Source organism: Dromiciops gliroides, chromosome 1, assembly GCF_019393635.1.
Source record: "Dromiciops gliroides isolate mDroGli1 chromosome 1, mDroGli1.pri, whole genome shotgun sequence".
Taxonomy (NCBI): domain Eukaryota; kingdom Metazoa; phylum Chordata; class Mammalia; order Microbiotheria; family Microbiotheriidae; genus Dromiciops; species Dromiciops gliroides.
In genome coordinates, this window is record NC_057861.1 from 11,857,907 (window position 1) to 11,873,489 (window position 15,583).

The following is a 15,583-nucleotide window of genomic DNA, read 5'->3' on the forward strand; positions in this document are numbered from 1 at the left end:
AGGAAATGGCAAAACCCACTCCAGTATCTTTGCCAAGAAAACCCCAGATGAGGTCATAGCTGAAATGACTGAACAACAAGAATACAAAGATAGGCTGTGGCCCAGGTTGCAGACACTCTTGCTTCTGCTGCTCAGACACTGGTGTGATGTTTGCTTTGGGGAAGATTTTAGGTTTTATTGGGTGGCTTTTATCTGTCACCTCTTTGATTTCTTAAGATGTCCTTTCTGCTCCTTCACTATGAACTCTGGGTTCCCACCTTTTGAGCTCTGAAAAGAACTTTTGTCTGTATGTGGCTGGGATCCAGCAGGTCTGAGGAGCACCTGAGGCCACAAGTGTGGTTGATCTCACTGCTTTTTCTCTTGTCATTGGGATTTCTTTTAGAGTAAACATGAAAGTTCAGCATTCTACCCTGTGATATTCGTGCTCGTGGGTAAGTTCAGCAGAATTTGTGACCGAGCCCCTAAATAAAGTATATGACAAAAAGCTAGCGTTTCGTTCTATAGCACTTTGAGGTGCACAGAGTGCTTTGAAGATGTTATCTCATTTGATTAAGAAAATCCCAAGGGACATTTTTTGTGAGAAATCATTTGATTGGCCAGGCGCATCGCGATCCAGGCCCGCTCAATAAGTAAGGGCAGTCATTCTGGTGTCCTTTTCTGGTGCTATTTAATGGTCTCCTTTTCTAGGAGAAAGTGAACAAATTGACTTCTCTTAAGTAGAAATTGGAAAACTCCCGGCATATGTGGCTATGATGATTGATTTATGACTTCTGGTCAGTGTCAGAGGTGGCAGGAGAGAGTGCATTTGTCTGACCCGCCCTGAGGAAGTTTGACAGCGCCCTCTGGTGGGAAAGTTGTGGAGTTGTTTGCTTTCCCCTGAGCCCCTTTTCAAATGGATTATTTTTCCTCTTCATAAAAGTCCCCAGATTTTGCACGTGCACAGTGCCTCACTGGAGTTCCTGAAACTTCATGATTGATTTAATATTGACGTAGGATTAGGAGAAAATTGCCTTTGAGTAGACTTAGCCATTAGTCGGCTGTCTTTTTCATGTTTGTTGCCCATGATGTTGGAGGAAGGGGGTGCAAAAAGAACATGGTTCAGAGAGTATGTTTTCAAAAGCATCTTGACCATCAGCCTGCTATTTTTAAAACGCTGAGCATTAAGACAAATAATGAACCCTGTTTAGTTAGTTACTGTTTCCTTTTAAGTAAATGTTAGTGCATTTATGTAGTCATTGTCAAGGGCCCCATCAGGGTTTTTTTGTCTGTTCATTCTTATCCCCTTTTCCTCATATGACTTTTAAAATGTTATCACTGTAGAATATGAAATGTGTAAGCTTTTGTAAGGAATGGCAGGATCATACCATGAAATGGTGATTTTCAGGTTAATCAAATGCTGGTTGGGGAATGTAAAGATTTTTAAAAACAGGATATTTCATTGACCATTCCCCTTTGTGAATAATGGCTGCTCCTGGTTAAGCACATAATTTTTTAAGTAGATAGTGAACTTTGCAAGCAGAAGGGCCAAATTTGGCCAACCTAAAAATCCCAGGAGATGGTTCATGGGCCCCTCTCCTCAGCTCTTGCCTATGAAACCCTCTGGGACTAGGAACCAGTGCTCATTTGTTTGGTTTCAGATGCTGTTGCCACTAAGCATACACCACATGCACATGAAAATTGCCATCCTAAATACTGGAAGCATGTCAGTGAAGACCTGTACCTCATTATAGATCAACTAGCATTTGATTTTCTGAAGTGTAGGATATTATGTTTTACATAGAAAAGGCGGATTTGTCCATTTCCCTCCAAGGAATTTGAGGGTAGAAAATTAATGAGAGGGTACCCAGAGCAATTGACAGTCATCTAGATACCTGGTTGTAATGTGTGCTGTGAAGGAGGCCTTTGGGGTAAGGGAGGGCATCCCTCATTCCTTTCAGGACGCCTTTGCCTTACTTTGAGTAAAGCAGTATAAAAATAATAGATGAAGATCTGGACTTTTCTAGGTTGGCAGTTGAAAGGATTGCTTACTTGACAAATGATTAACTAAAGGCAACTTGGAAATTGTCTTTGATTTACATTCAGTTTTTCAGGACTTGGCCTAGTAAAGTTTCCTGCTTCAGATAAAGGAGAACAAGAGGCAGTACTTGGTATTCAAGGGCATGACTTCCGTGTTCAGGAGAGTGATGCTGTGGACCCAACTCGGTTCGAGTTTCAGCCTGTAAAAAGAGTGTATAGAGAGCCAGGCATGCAGTAGGCAGACTGCAGAGATGCCATGACTTGGCTTCCCTTACTCACAACAGGTTTTTAAAATACAGTGCCCATGTTTTCTGAATTAACCTGGTTTGCCATAGAATTTAGCGCTAGCAACAGGCAGCCTAATGATACCACATTTATAGACAAGGGGACTGAGAGCCAGAGGAAAGGCGATCCAGTCCTCAGCCAGTTAGTGGCAAAGCTGCTCCCAGAACAGTTGTGAAAATCTAATTTGATGCTCAGTGTAAAGCACTTTGCAGATGTTGCAAGGTGCTGTCTAGATGCTGGCTTTTAAGGCTAGGACTAGGAGCTTAATATACTCCCTTCCTGGGCCCCTGCCCCTATTTCCACCTGTTGATCTCCCTTCTTCCCTTTGGGCTGACCTACAAGAGAAAACGTGTTCTCTTCACGTTTCCAAGTCCTTTTCCTGGTCTCCTCCTTTATGCTGCTGGCCTTAAACCATCTTGGTTATTTCATCCCTGAGCTTTAGAATGGGAATACGGCCTATTTATTACACAGGGTTGTTGCAAGAGTTAAATGAAGGCATATTCTATCAAGGAATTTACAAACTTTAAAGTGCATTACAAATGTGAGCATTTACAACTGATGTCTTTTTATACTTGGGAGAACAGTTGGCTGATAGTGAGTTTGAGTACTTGGAATAACTTGGTGCTTTCACGTTTTCCTTGTAAACATAGGCCCTTGTAGAAGAAGGTGTGGCTTGGTTCTTATTTTTATTCTAGATTTTTTTCCCCTAAAATCAAATTAGAGTTTAAAAAGAGCCTGCATGATGCTTTTCTCTTGAAAAGTGATCTTATTTCAGCCAAGTAGTACACATCGCGTTCTTTAAAAATAGCACTTCCATTGCCATAGCAGATTTTCAACATCTTGTCCCTTTGAGGATGTACAAGCTTCCTGTGGTATGACTCCATTTTAAGGCAGCTTCTGAAAGCCCAGCAGAGCTCACACCTTCCAGGAGGGCAGTGAGCCCCTCCTGTCACTTCTGTGTGTCACCCTCTTAGCGATCATCTCATTCAATTTTTACCTTGTTACTGTAAGAAAGGATGCTCCGTTTTCTTGTTATTATTTTCCATTAAGTGTTCCTGGTACTTTGATTCTACTAGACAAAACAGGTTCACTCTAAGTGTGTGGACATAGCTCGCTCTCTCTCTCTCTCTCTCTCTCTCTCTCTCTCTCTCTCTCTCTGAAGGAACGTTGTCAGGGGCTAGAGTGTTAATTTCATGAATGGAAGGTCACTTACTCGAGCTGAATGGGAGGATTCTTTTTGCCTGGTCTGTTTTGAAGAATCAAATGGAATAGTTGCCTGAGAATGTCACAGCTGATGACTTAGCTTGCTAATATTTAATGGTATACGTGCTTTTTAATGTTAAATAGAATCTTCCCACGACAGATTATCACTAGTGCTTCAGGCATAGCCTCATTTACTTGTAAGCTATATGCTGTTGTACAACATGAAACAGAATTATCTAGAGGAAATGGACTTTATTTTAATATGATAAAGATACCTAATGCTTCATTGGAATCTTTTTTAGATCATTTTTTTTCCTGGAAATGGCTCATTGATTAAGACTGATAGTTATAGTGTAGAATAACTATCCACGTGTGTGTGTTTTATGTCTCATCATCTCAGCAGGGAAGTTGCTATTTGTGCACAGATCAACCTTCTGTCCCTTAAGAGTCACCCAGAATGAATATACTACCTGCCACATGGGGTGGACAAGAGAGTGAGTAGCTACCTGCTCCTCCAGCAGCATCAGGGGCCACCCACCTGTGCTGGTCCCCTCTTGGCTCGTGTTTCTTTTTCATTGGCACCTGAAACAACATCAGCCCCTTTGCTCACTTGTGGAAGGAGGCTGTTATAGGTTAGGTTTAACAGGAATGATTTTTAGTAGTTTCTGCTTTTATCTCTGACAATATGTAATTGTGTAAGGTTGATCTTGAACTGTTTGGCTAACTGATTTCTGATACAAATATAAAGTGACAAATATCTGGAGGGCATATTAACCCAGCTGTACTAGTGCTGTCATTTAATATTCAAATGACCAGTGCACACTTAATTAGCCGCACTCTGTCGGACAACTGCCCTGGAATGTCTCAGTGCTCCCCACATACTCCATTAAATTGGGGAAGACTGAAAGAGGAAAGGCCTCCTGCCTTAGCCTCATTAGTGTGTAAGCTTTTGGCACTGGAGTAACCCATCACAGCTCATCCCACTCAAAGTCTTAGTTGCCTGGGACACTGAGGCCTTCCATAGGAGACTGAGCTCCAGTCTCATCTTGCCATCGAGCTGCCTTCTGGACAGCTCGGATGAAATCTCCTGTTGATAACTTAAACTCACCATCCCCAAAACAGAATTCTTCTTTCTCCCCGAGCCCTTCCCTCAGAATCTGCCTCAGCAGCATCTTCAGTCCATTCACTTTGGCATAGTCTGCTCAGATACCAGAGTGATTTTCCTAAAATGCAGGCCTGACCATGTCAGCCCTCTTGGTCCCTCTCAGTAAACTCCGGGATCCAATATAAAAACTTCTGTTGAAGCCTGTCTCCTTCCTGCCTTTGCAGTGCCTTTACACGTTACAACCTTGTACACACTCTTCATGCTGGGCAGTCTGATGAAGCCTTCTGCTCCCTTCTCAGAATCACATTTATAAATGCCTCCAGTGAAATAGAGAAGATTAAGGAAAACCCAGCTGCCTTGGACTTTGGGGCGCTCCTCGTACTTCCTACATGCTGCCCCCAGGGCAGGAATATTCACCCTTGTCTCTGCCCCCTGACCTCCCTGGCTTCTTTCCTTTGGGGATCTCCTCTCCGCCTTTCTCTTCCCTCTCTCAGAGCACATGTCTTGTCTGTATAAAATGATTGCTCGTTGTGTTCCCTGTCAGAATGTGAGCTTCTTGTGGGCAGAGACCGTGTTCTTGCCTTTCTCTGTAACTTGCCCTTGATATGATACCTGGCACACGGTCAGCTGGCTGACTGACATCAAGCATGTCATCAAAAGCAAAGCTGGATGGTTATTAAAAGAAACTTCTGGAAACATCTCAGCCTGGGAAGGGGCGCCCTCTTTTACCCCGAGAAATACCGGCCGAGGAAGCTTCGGTTAGCTCTGCTGCTTTGCTGTGTTGTGTCTCCAGTTCCTCTCTTCCCTAGCACTTACCTCTTGTTGACACCCGTGAGGGCTTGGCCCCGTTGCAGCCCGGAGTCCCAGAGCCTCGGCCTCACCTACAGCTTGCCCCCGTCTGCCCACCCTCAGAGGCAGAACTAGAAACCAAACCTTCCTCTCTCTGATCCCCCCCCTCCTCCTCTTGCTTGTGCACATAATCGCCTAAATGCAGAGGCTCTGAAGCTAGACCCCCTTTCCTAAATAGTTGTTGCTCCCACAGGAAAATGTGTTCTCACTTATAAACAGTGTTCTGAAGGTTCCTTGGAAGGTCCATGCCGCCCCCCCCCTCCCCCGTGGTACGGAGGGAGTGACCCTGGGTTTGCTGACACTGTCTCAACCTACCTTCAGCTCTCTTGCATCTTGGCATTGCCATATTGTGTCTGTCATCAGAAGACAGACCTGGCTGGGCCTGGGGGGCTTCATCAGAAGCTTGGCCATCGAGCTGCCTTCTGGACACCTCGGATGAAATCTCCTGTTGATAACTTAAACTCACCATCCCCAAAACAGAATTCTTCTTTCTCCCTGAGCCAGGTTGTTGCTGTTGGGTTTTTTTGTTTGGTTTTTGGTTTTTGTGGGACAATGAGGGTTAAGTGACTTGCCCAGGGTCACACAGGCTGTTGTTTTTTTAATCACAGCACAATAAGATCCTTTTCACAGGGAGTGGAAAGGGCACCTCTTGCTCCTCACTTTCCCTCCTGGAATTCATTGTACCCTTTGGTCTAGTGAATCCCCCAGGGAGGTGGTCTCCACATTGCCCAGGCCCAGCCTCCACAGGATAGGGCTTCCAAATGATTTTCTTTCTGTTTAGTATCTATGTTGCTGTGCTTGTTGCTTAAGAAATGATTGTTGATTGGTTGGAGGGGGTGTGGCAGGGGAGATGTGCCACATTGCTTCTCCAAGCTCAGATGTGCCCCCATAGAGCCCAGGAAGCCTTTGCCTCCCAAAGTTTGTAAGTTTGTATGGCTCTTTATGGCCTGAACCACTTTCCCAGGGATCTTGGGGTTGGCAAGTGTCCTTTTTCATAAGATAATAGATTGATGTGTGCCCCCGCTCCCGCCAATATAGAATGGAGAGGCAGGGGCCATATTTGGACCTGGTCTCCACCCCCTCCACCCCCCAGCTTCTTTTCTCTGCTTGTACTCCCTAAGAATTCAAGCACAAACCCCAAATGCCACTGGGCTTTTTGTACAACCGAGCTCTTGGGTGCCTGTGGGCAGGGTGATTGTGGGTGCTCACGATGATAGCAAGAATGCCTTCCAGTTTGGAGAAATAATCTGGCAAAAGACCTTGTAAGGACTGAGCCGGAGTTTGGAACTTTTCAGAAATACTGTTTTATCCCTTTAAGATGCATTCAGTGTCAGAAACTGCCAGCAAAGCATGGAGAATGACTTGTCCTGAAGTGGCTTCTCCCTCTTCCACTGGATTCCTCTCATCCTATGGAAGGATCCCTGCCCCTGACCAGTGGATCCTGACTCCTCAGTTGTCATTTGTCTCTCACCCAAGATGTGATGAAGCCCATAGAGCTCTAAACTTAGATCCTGCGGTGTAGGTACTTATTCTGGGGAGGTCATTTTCTTGTCTCAGCTTCAGTTTCTGCATCTTTAAAATGAGGCAGTTGTGAGAGTCAAATGAGATGGACCTGTGTAAAGCTTTGTAATCCCGAGCCCCCAGGGAAGCCACACATTAACATTATCTATGTCTTATTGTATTTTATTTTTGTTAAACTTTTTTTTCCCAATTACATTTTGGTGTGGCTCAGTATGGAGTTTGGAGACTTTCTCCCCGAAGTCTTAGTGCAGTTGTGAGCTATACGCTGTATAAATGCTAGCTGCTATCATCATTATTGGTGGTGCTGTGCATTCTGTTCCCTTGCTTAAGGGGGAGCTCTGTGATTTGTTCTGACTTTGTATCTGTCTCCCCATCCTACCAGCCCCATGTCCTTTGTCTACAATAAGCTGCTTTCACTTTCTGAATTGAATTGAATGGTTTGTAATTAGCAGCTTCTCTTAGACTTCAGGCTTCAAGCTTGCCCTTGAAATAGGGAAGATTACTCATTGTGTGACTTTGGGCAAGTCAACATCCATCTTTTTGGACTTGTTTCCTTGTCTGTAAAATGGGAATGATTACAGTTATACTTCTCTTGAGTTATTGTAGGGGAAGTTTTTTAAGCAGTATGTCAGTGTAGAAGTCATTATCATTAGCACATTAAGCATGAATTTCTTTATTTTATTATTCTCATTTCTTTATTTTTGGTGGGGCAATGAGGGTTAAGTGACTTGCCCAGGGTCACACAGCTAGTAAATGTCAAGTGTCTGAGGTCAGATTTGAACTCAGATCCTCCGGAATCCAGGGCTCGTGCTTTATCCACTGTGCCACCTAGCTGTCCCTAAGCATGAATTTCTGGAAATTGTTTCCAGCTTTTACTTTATCAAAACTAATTTTTCATCTAAGTAGTGTGAAGATAAACTTCAGCTTGACCCCTTTTAGAAATGATACATTCCAAGGTATCATGGTCTAAACTGTTGAGGGTTACTTATATTACATATAGAAGATGTGTTCTGGGTAACTCAAAGGGACATCATATAGTTAGAAAGAGAAAATTAAAAATTTCACTTGTGTAAAGATATAAGTGGAGTTCTAAAAACCATGGTTTAATCCTGGTGTACCTGATAGAAAACTCAGGATTTCTAAGAAGTGCACCTTCACAGTTAATTATACCTTCCATTTTTGCTTGGCTGTCTTAGAAGTGTTGTTACACCTCTTAACTTTCTGCTCCTTTCAGTCAACCTGCTGTATGAAAAATCCCTACTGTGTGCCCAGTCCTGTACTATATGAAAACAAAACTATTCCTATGCTTAGGGAACTGGCATTCTCTGGGGGGAGACACTGTGTGTGCCCATAGACACAAATGAGCACCCGGCAGTTGGGGGCAAAGGGCTAGGGAAAACTTCGTGTAGAAAGCTGCATCTTAGAAGGAAGAGAGGACTGACGAATGGGCACCTGGATGAGAATGCCACTGACAACCCAGATCCACATTGTGTGTTAACTGCCTGGCCCTTTTCTTAGAAATGGGCTTTTTGGGAGTGTGGGGCACAGAGAAATCACGTTTCTTACTTTGGAGATCAGCAAAGGCTGGACAGATGCAGTGTTCTTCTTTTGTAGCCCTGGCTGTTGTCCAGGACCCCCCACCAGTTTTCCCAATCCTTGGGAGCTAGGCTTTTGTTAGCTGGTATCTGAGAGTTCCAAAATGGCGACCCTTTGGGTGCTTTCCCTAGTCATCCCAACCCAGTGATCCCACCTCCATCATATCTGTGGCTTTTGAGCATCTGCCTCTTCTTTCAGTAGAAGCCTGAGTTCACAGGCCATGTTTCATCTGCTTCTTACTCCTCACAGCCTCAACTTGACCATCGTTATCGACTCTTCACTGTCATGGGAGAACAGGCGCTGGTCAGCTCTGGGGCACGGGACATTTGGGGGGCACTTCAGCTTCGATTTTGGACTTCTCCCTTGGGGGATGGCTGTCGTAGAGTGAGCTTTCTTGGTATTCTTTGTAGAGGCTGGCTTCTTCCAAGGGACGCAGTGATGAAGAAATGCCTCCCCAAAGGTCTTAGAACCTCCACAGGGGGAAAAAGCCATTTGTGAGATTTTAATGAATGTCTTCCATTGCAGTGTTCTCACTTATTTGTTATTTATTACATTTGATTAGCTCTCAGAAGGAAATCTTGCCTTTCACTTGCAAACAAATAGCTCTTTTCAATTAAAAAAAGTTGTATTAGTATTAATCAGAATTTGCTAGTGTCCATCTTATGTATTTTTATGTTTGGGATGCTATTATGAGTAGAAAGGAAGGAATAATTTCTAGGGAAATGACACCTAATCTTATAATGCTGGCTTTACACAGCTTCCTCTGGCCCTGCTGCACCCTGCCCACCCGGTCCTTTGGGGCAGCATATAATTAACATTTGATCATAAACAATTTTAAACACAATGCACCTTCGCGATCTCTGCTTCTAAACATAATTTGGAAATGCATTTAAAAATACATTTCCTTGGCCAAGTGAATTTGCTTTCTTTTTTTTTTTTTCCCAAGGATTACAGAAAGTGCATAGCAAATTCAGCCTTCAGAATACCCAGGAGCAAGTCGGCTACAGCTGTCTTCCCCCACAGTATTCTAAAAGAACTAATGAGATGAGAAGTCTACAGCTGGTGGCAAGCACAATAAACCATGAGCCAAGGGCTCCTCTTCATCAGATCCGCTCCTTTCCCCATGGGATCCCGAGGGAGAGCGAATACTAACAAAGCCAGCAGGCTGTCTCATTCCACTCTATTGCTCATTTGCAGCTATAATTGGTAGCTGAGGTTGCATTCTCTATTCTGAAACTGTCATACATGAAGGAATATATTTGTTCATTGTGATTTGGATATAAATCGAATGGTCTCCATCCACATGGAGCAAGACCAAACTGGCCGCATCATGGTGAGCTTGGAGAAAGGCAGGTAGCTCCTCAGAGATAAATAAAAATGGCTGCTATCGAAACTGGAGTGATAAAGGATTTGGGTGTTACAGGTACTACGTTTACAGACTGAGATGCTAAGATAGTGACAGTGATAGGCGAGCTCTGTCTGACAGGGACTGCGTTTGCAGAGCAAGATGCTAAGAAGGCAGAAATGCCTGGTTTTGGCAAGAGGCACCGTGCCCAGGGTAGAGCAGTATGAAAATGAGAGGGCCTGGATTTTGCTTGGGAGCATCTTTCCCTATTTTGTTTTTCTTTGAGAATAAAGGCAGAATTTGTTATCTTTTCTGGGGGAAAAAATGTCTCAGTTTGGTCCCTAGGGCACAGGAATATTGAAGTGTTTTCAGAAATACCTTTGGAGTACCCACCTACCATGTGCTAATAATTCATAGCATTAATCATAGATTTAGAGCTAGCAATAACCTCCCTCTGAAGTTTCTGAGGCCAGGGGTGTAAAACCCTTCCATTTTGCAGATAAGAAAATTGAGGCCCAAAGAGAGGAAGTGACTTGCCTGAGGGCACACAGCATTAAGCAGAATAGGGCTTTGAATCTGGATTTTCTAACTCCGGTCTTGCACTCTGTTTCTGGCCCTGCATCCTCAGATGAGAGTTAGAAGCGTGAATGTGGCGGTTCTGTTTGTTTCTCTGCTATTTAAAAATTGTGTCTGTTAGGCCTAAATTAGAAGAGTTTGAAAGACCCGGTTTACTTAATTCTCTTACTACAAATGAAATATGTGGTGAAAATCCTTAGCGGAGAGAGCTGCAGGCATGCAGTGCTGTGTCTTAGAGAGGACTTTAATTTACTTCATCCCATTCCTCTGTCCCCTTTTGACAAACATATTCTACGTACTAACCACAGTTTCGATCTGACTTCCATTTATTTTTTAAAATTCAAAAATTTTCTTGATATGTGTATCATTGGATTCCCTGACACAACCCCCAGACTAATGCCTGGGGAGCACATTCGTTCAGCTCTTTGGAGCCTGTTCTCTTTCCCCCTTGAAAGACGTTCCCTATAGGACATGACACATTGACACATGATGTGCAGCTTTCAAACCTTTGCTGGGTGGCCCTCCCCCCTGCCCCCCACTAGGTTTGTCATAAAGATGCTCAGAGTGAGCATTGTGAGAAAGAAATATGGCAGACACATTGGTATTTTTAAGGATTTCATCTCTCGGTCCAGAGCCCTCTTTGGGCAGTGAGCAGTGGTTAATTGATTGCTTTGTGTGTTTAGTTAGCTTTTTAAGGGTCTTAAGGTCATCTCTCCACCTTGACCTCAAACTTTCTGAGGAAAGAGACCTTTCTTTATCCTTCTTTGTCCTCCTCAGACTTCTTGGCTGTCCCCTCAGCATGTGCCACATAAGAAGCAGCAGCATGATGCTATAGGAGTAAGACCACTGGTCTTGGAGATGAATGAGATCTGGGTTCTAATCCTGCCTCTCACATTTAGCTGTGTGACTGTGGCAAATTATTTAACTTCCATGAGCCTCAGTTTGCCCTTCTGAAGGGGATAATAACACCTGTAGGACTTAGCTCAAAGGGCTGTAATAGGAATGGAAGTAAAGTGATCAGGAGCTGTTAAAGCCTCTGTAGATAGATTGGCAGTTAGTACGTAGCAGGGGTGTAGAATGCGTTGTCGGACTCACATGAATCTGGAAGGAACGTTTGTGTTTGGCTGAGAGGTACTGGACGTGGACATTGAGGGAGGATACTCTTAGCAGAAAAGCTACTTCCATTTTAACAGAGACCCCTGAGCAGCTGTTGGCCGTGTCAGAGGAGAGAAGGGGGCATATTGGGGAGGTGTTGCCAAGGTAGAAACAAATCGACCTGACCCCTGATTGAATGGGTGTGGGGAGTGAGAGTTTGCCTCAGTTGCCTCTTTGTGGCTGATTTTGTGGGATGTGGTGCCTTGGTCTCCCTTATTGTAAAACAGCAAGCCCTAGCATGCCAGGGTGAGCTTTGTTTATTTATCTTTGACACTTGTTACCAACAATGGACCTTCCTGCACTTTGTCTTCTGTCTTGGGCACATTTTAGGAGAGCCTTAATAAAGTGGAGAGTGCCCATGGAGAGCAGCTGGCAGGTGGAGGGCCTTTAGGCCATGCTGTGCCACACGAGGGCCAGTAGCAAGCATGAGGTGACATGATCGCCCTCCTTGAGTGCTCGAAAAAAGTCAGAGGAAAGGCCTCTCAGGCCTCCTTGGCTTGGCCCTGAGGCAGCAGCAGAGGCTGCGGCTGGAGGCTGCCCAGGTGCCAACGGAGGCCCAGTCTGGCCGCGAGCAGCGGTGCTGCAAGAATTCTAGCTCAGGATCTGTGGGCCAGAACCGCCTCTTCCCGTGGGCCATGAGTGGAGAAGCACCCTGGGATAGGGCCTGGGGTCCAGAGGCTCATGTTCTAGACTCTGTGTCTCCATTCGATGTGACCTCCTCAGTGTCGATGTCTTCATCTGTGAAATGGGAGTGCAAATGCTGTTTTAAGGTTTGCCTCAAGGCTTTGTAAACTATATACCAGTTATTATTAGGTATCCCCGCTGCTTAATTATCTCTCAGAATGCTTCTCTAGTTGATGAGATTTCTTCTAAAGGCTTATTTCCCGTTTGTTTCTTGAGTTTCACCCCGTTGGCCTGGCAGAAGTGACTTAGACTCATCCTAGGTACATTTAGGTGCTTTGGCCACAAGTTAGAGACTGGATCTAGAGCTGGGAAGGACCTCTGAGGCCCTGGAGCCCGATAGGTGCTTATTTTACAAAAGAGGGCATCAAGGCCCAAGGAAATGCGGGGACCTGCCCAAGATCAGACAGGTGGCAAAGGCAAGATTTTAGCTGAAGTCTTCTGACTGGGAAGCTCCTTCCCAAAGAGAAGCACCTGGGTGGGTTATACCTGGGGTCGGGAAGACCTGAGCCCCAGTCCAGCCTTAGACAGGTACTAGTGGAGGGCCCCGGGCACATCATCTGACTGCTGTATGCCTTGGTTTCCTCAGCTCTAAATGGAGGTCCACAAATAGGATCCACAAGGTTGCTGTGGGAATCAAATGAATAATACTGGGAAAGTGTTTTGGAAACCTTTGGAGCCTAATGAACGCTCTTCTTCTTTTCACTATACACGTTAGTTAATTGTGGCCGTAGTGGAGTAAATGTAGAGAATACCTGGACTCCAAAGAGATGATGTCAGATCTTTGCAAACCTTAAATACTGTTTACGGAATATGTCCTCGGGAAATAAGTGTCCTTTGATAGAAATGCTCGCATCTTTTTTTCAGGTTAGAGGAAGGGGCTGTTTCAGCTACACCCCAGATGCCTAGCGTGTGTGCAGGACAAGTATCGTCCTCTCACCAAGATCTCACATCTCAAGAACAGTGTTGTGGATGCCACGGGTTGGAGTCAGATTTCTGCTCTGCATCTCGCTATACCCAGTGCACAGGGAGGAGACCTTTTGGCCCTGGACACATCCTGGCACCAGTGATTTGCTGCAAGGATGGTGTTTAGTCGATATGTAGCAGTTGGAGTGAAACAAATGAATTCATTCCACGGCCGAACATCGCTCTTTGCTCCCTGGGAGTAGGGGAAGGGCCATGGCTTTGCAAGTGCTGACCTAAAGTCCATGGTGCCCTTCTCCAGGAGCATTGAGATCATCCTGAAGCAGCACTTCCCTGGTCCACCTCAGGTTCTGTCTCTGGGGGTGCCTGGGTCTAGGGAGGTCATGGGATCTCAGGCCGACAACCCCTGTTGCTTCTTTAGGGAGGCAGCCTCCCACCGGTAGGCTCGGGGAAGTCCCTGCTTCCATAAGCCTTGAGCAGTACCATCTCTGGGCACTGCCAGCCGCTGGGTAGCTGCGTGCTCCCCTCTGCCCATGTGTAGGAAATGTAGCTGGTTGCCACCTTCATAATTATCAGGATGCAACAATGCTGGGAACTGTGCTCCTCGTTGTGCTCGGCAGATGGGGGGGGGGTCTGGCTGGCTTTGGCACAAGGCAGAGCTCACCTGGTGTCCAGGTGTATTTTCTGTGCAGCCATAGCATGTTTCCTTGGGGGCTCAGTGCCCTCCAGGATCCTCTCTTGTGTGATTCGATGTTTCTCTGTTGTTTTCTTCTCTGACTCACAGGTTCCCTGATTTAGAGCTAGAAGAGACCCTGATGTTCCTCTGTATTTGTCCTGTCTTTTCATTGAAGAGGGGTCTGAGGCCTCAAAGGGCAGGACCCACGACTGGCATCTGAGGCCTGATTCTCTCTGACCCAGCCCGCTTTCCAGTGTGTCTCCATAACTCAGGCTTTTCTCTTTGTCTGCAGGATTACAAACCGGATGAAGACCCAGCATTATTCCAGTCAGTCAAGACCAAGAGAGGACCTTTGGGACCCAACTGGAAGGTACAGTCCCCCAAAGTTGCTGCTGGATGGTCTTTGGCAGCAGTTCATTCATTGGGGGCTGTTATTCAATCTTGGGAAGGATGGATGTTTAAGGGAAAAATAAAGTGGGCTCCCTGAGAATTTGGTTCCATGAAAGCAGCTTGTGGATAGAGCTAGTCAGCAGGTGGGCATCCCACTTTTAAATGTAGCACCCTATGGAGAGGCTTTTGGGTGGGGTGTCACACTGGCTGGATACTGGGCCTCTTCCACGCAGATTTGTGGCCTGCTTAGTCTTTGACAAATGCTAAATAAGTTGTCTACCTGACCCTGGGCAAATTACCTAACCCTCATTTCCCTGGGGGGAAAAATACTTAGAGCAGCTCTTTTAGGGGCAGCTAAGTGGTACAGTGGATAGAGCACTGATCCTGGAGTCAGGAGGACCTGAGTTCAAATCTGGTCTCAGACACTTGACACTTACTAGCTGTGTGACCCTGGGCAAGTCACTTAACCTCAATTGCCTTAAAAAAAAAGTTGTCTGCCCAAAGGACCCCACTTCTTTACACTATTAATTATACTTTAGCTGTCAGGACCAGTGTTTGTGTCCAGTTGGACCAGTGTTCTGACCCAGCCAGCACTGTTAGGCACAGGAGATCCAGAGGAATGTTCCTTTCTTTTGTACACAGAGAAGTGTGCACACCTTTGAGGTCTGAGTGAGGAGAGAAGGCTGATAGCGGGGCAATGAGGCCGTGTGCTGCTGGGGGGGCAGGGGATGACACTTGAGAAAGCCTTGGGAGGGGCAGATGGCCAGGAGGTGGCCGAGGAGCTGGGTCGGGGGGCCAGCAGGGAGGCTCGTGAGGCTGGCATAAGCAGGTAGCGCAGAAGACACCCAGAAAGGCCTTCACATGGCCTTGTGGATGCTTTATCCTGGAGGCAGTAGGGAGCCTCTTAAGGGTCTTACATGGGGAGCAGTGCAGTAGGACTTGAGGTTTAGAGAGGTTATTTTGATAGCCGTGTGACATGGGTTGGAGAGCTGTTGGATCCTGCATCTGAGCTGTTGGTCCAGCCCATTCATCAGTGCAGGGGAGGGAACTGAGGCCCTGGGAAGTCATTGGCATTAGAGAGGAGATTTGAACTCAGCCCTTGGAGCCGGTGTTTGTTATAGCTCCCTGCCTCTTCCATTAGAGCCGTTGGAGTTAGCGTGGAAGATGGTGAGGCCCGGAAATGAGGGCAGCTGGCCATGGACCACCAATTAGGGAGGGATGTGCATGTGTGTGCATGCGTGTGCGCTTGAGTGCATGAGTG

The 15,583-nt window shown here is 45.8% G+C and overlaps 1 protein-coding gene across 2 annotated transcripts in view; it reads left to right on the forward strand.

Annotated features, from left to right (window-relative positions):
• Positions 1-15,583, forward strand: part of PITPNB (phosphatidylinositol transfer protein beta) — a 76,128-nt gene that overhangs the window by 36,657 nt on the left and 23,888 nt on the right. For both annotated transcript variants that reach the window (XM_043976880.1, XM_043976879.1), the window contains exon 8: positions 14,225-14,302. In XM_043976880.1, the coding sequence (XP_043832815.1) occupies positions 14,225-14,302 (78 nt within the window). The remainder of the gene's footprint in view (positions 1-14,224; positions 14,303-15,583) is intronic.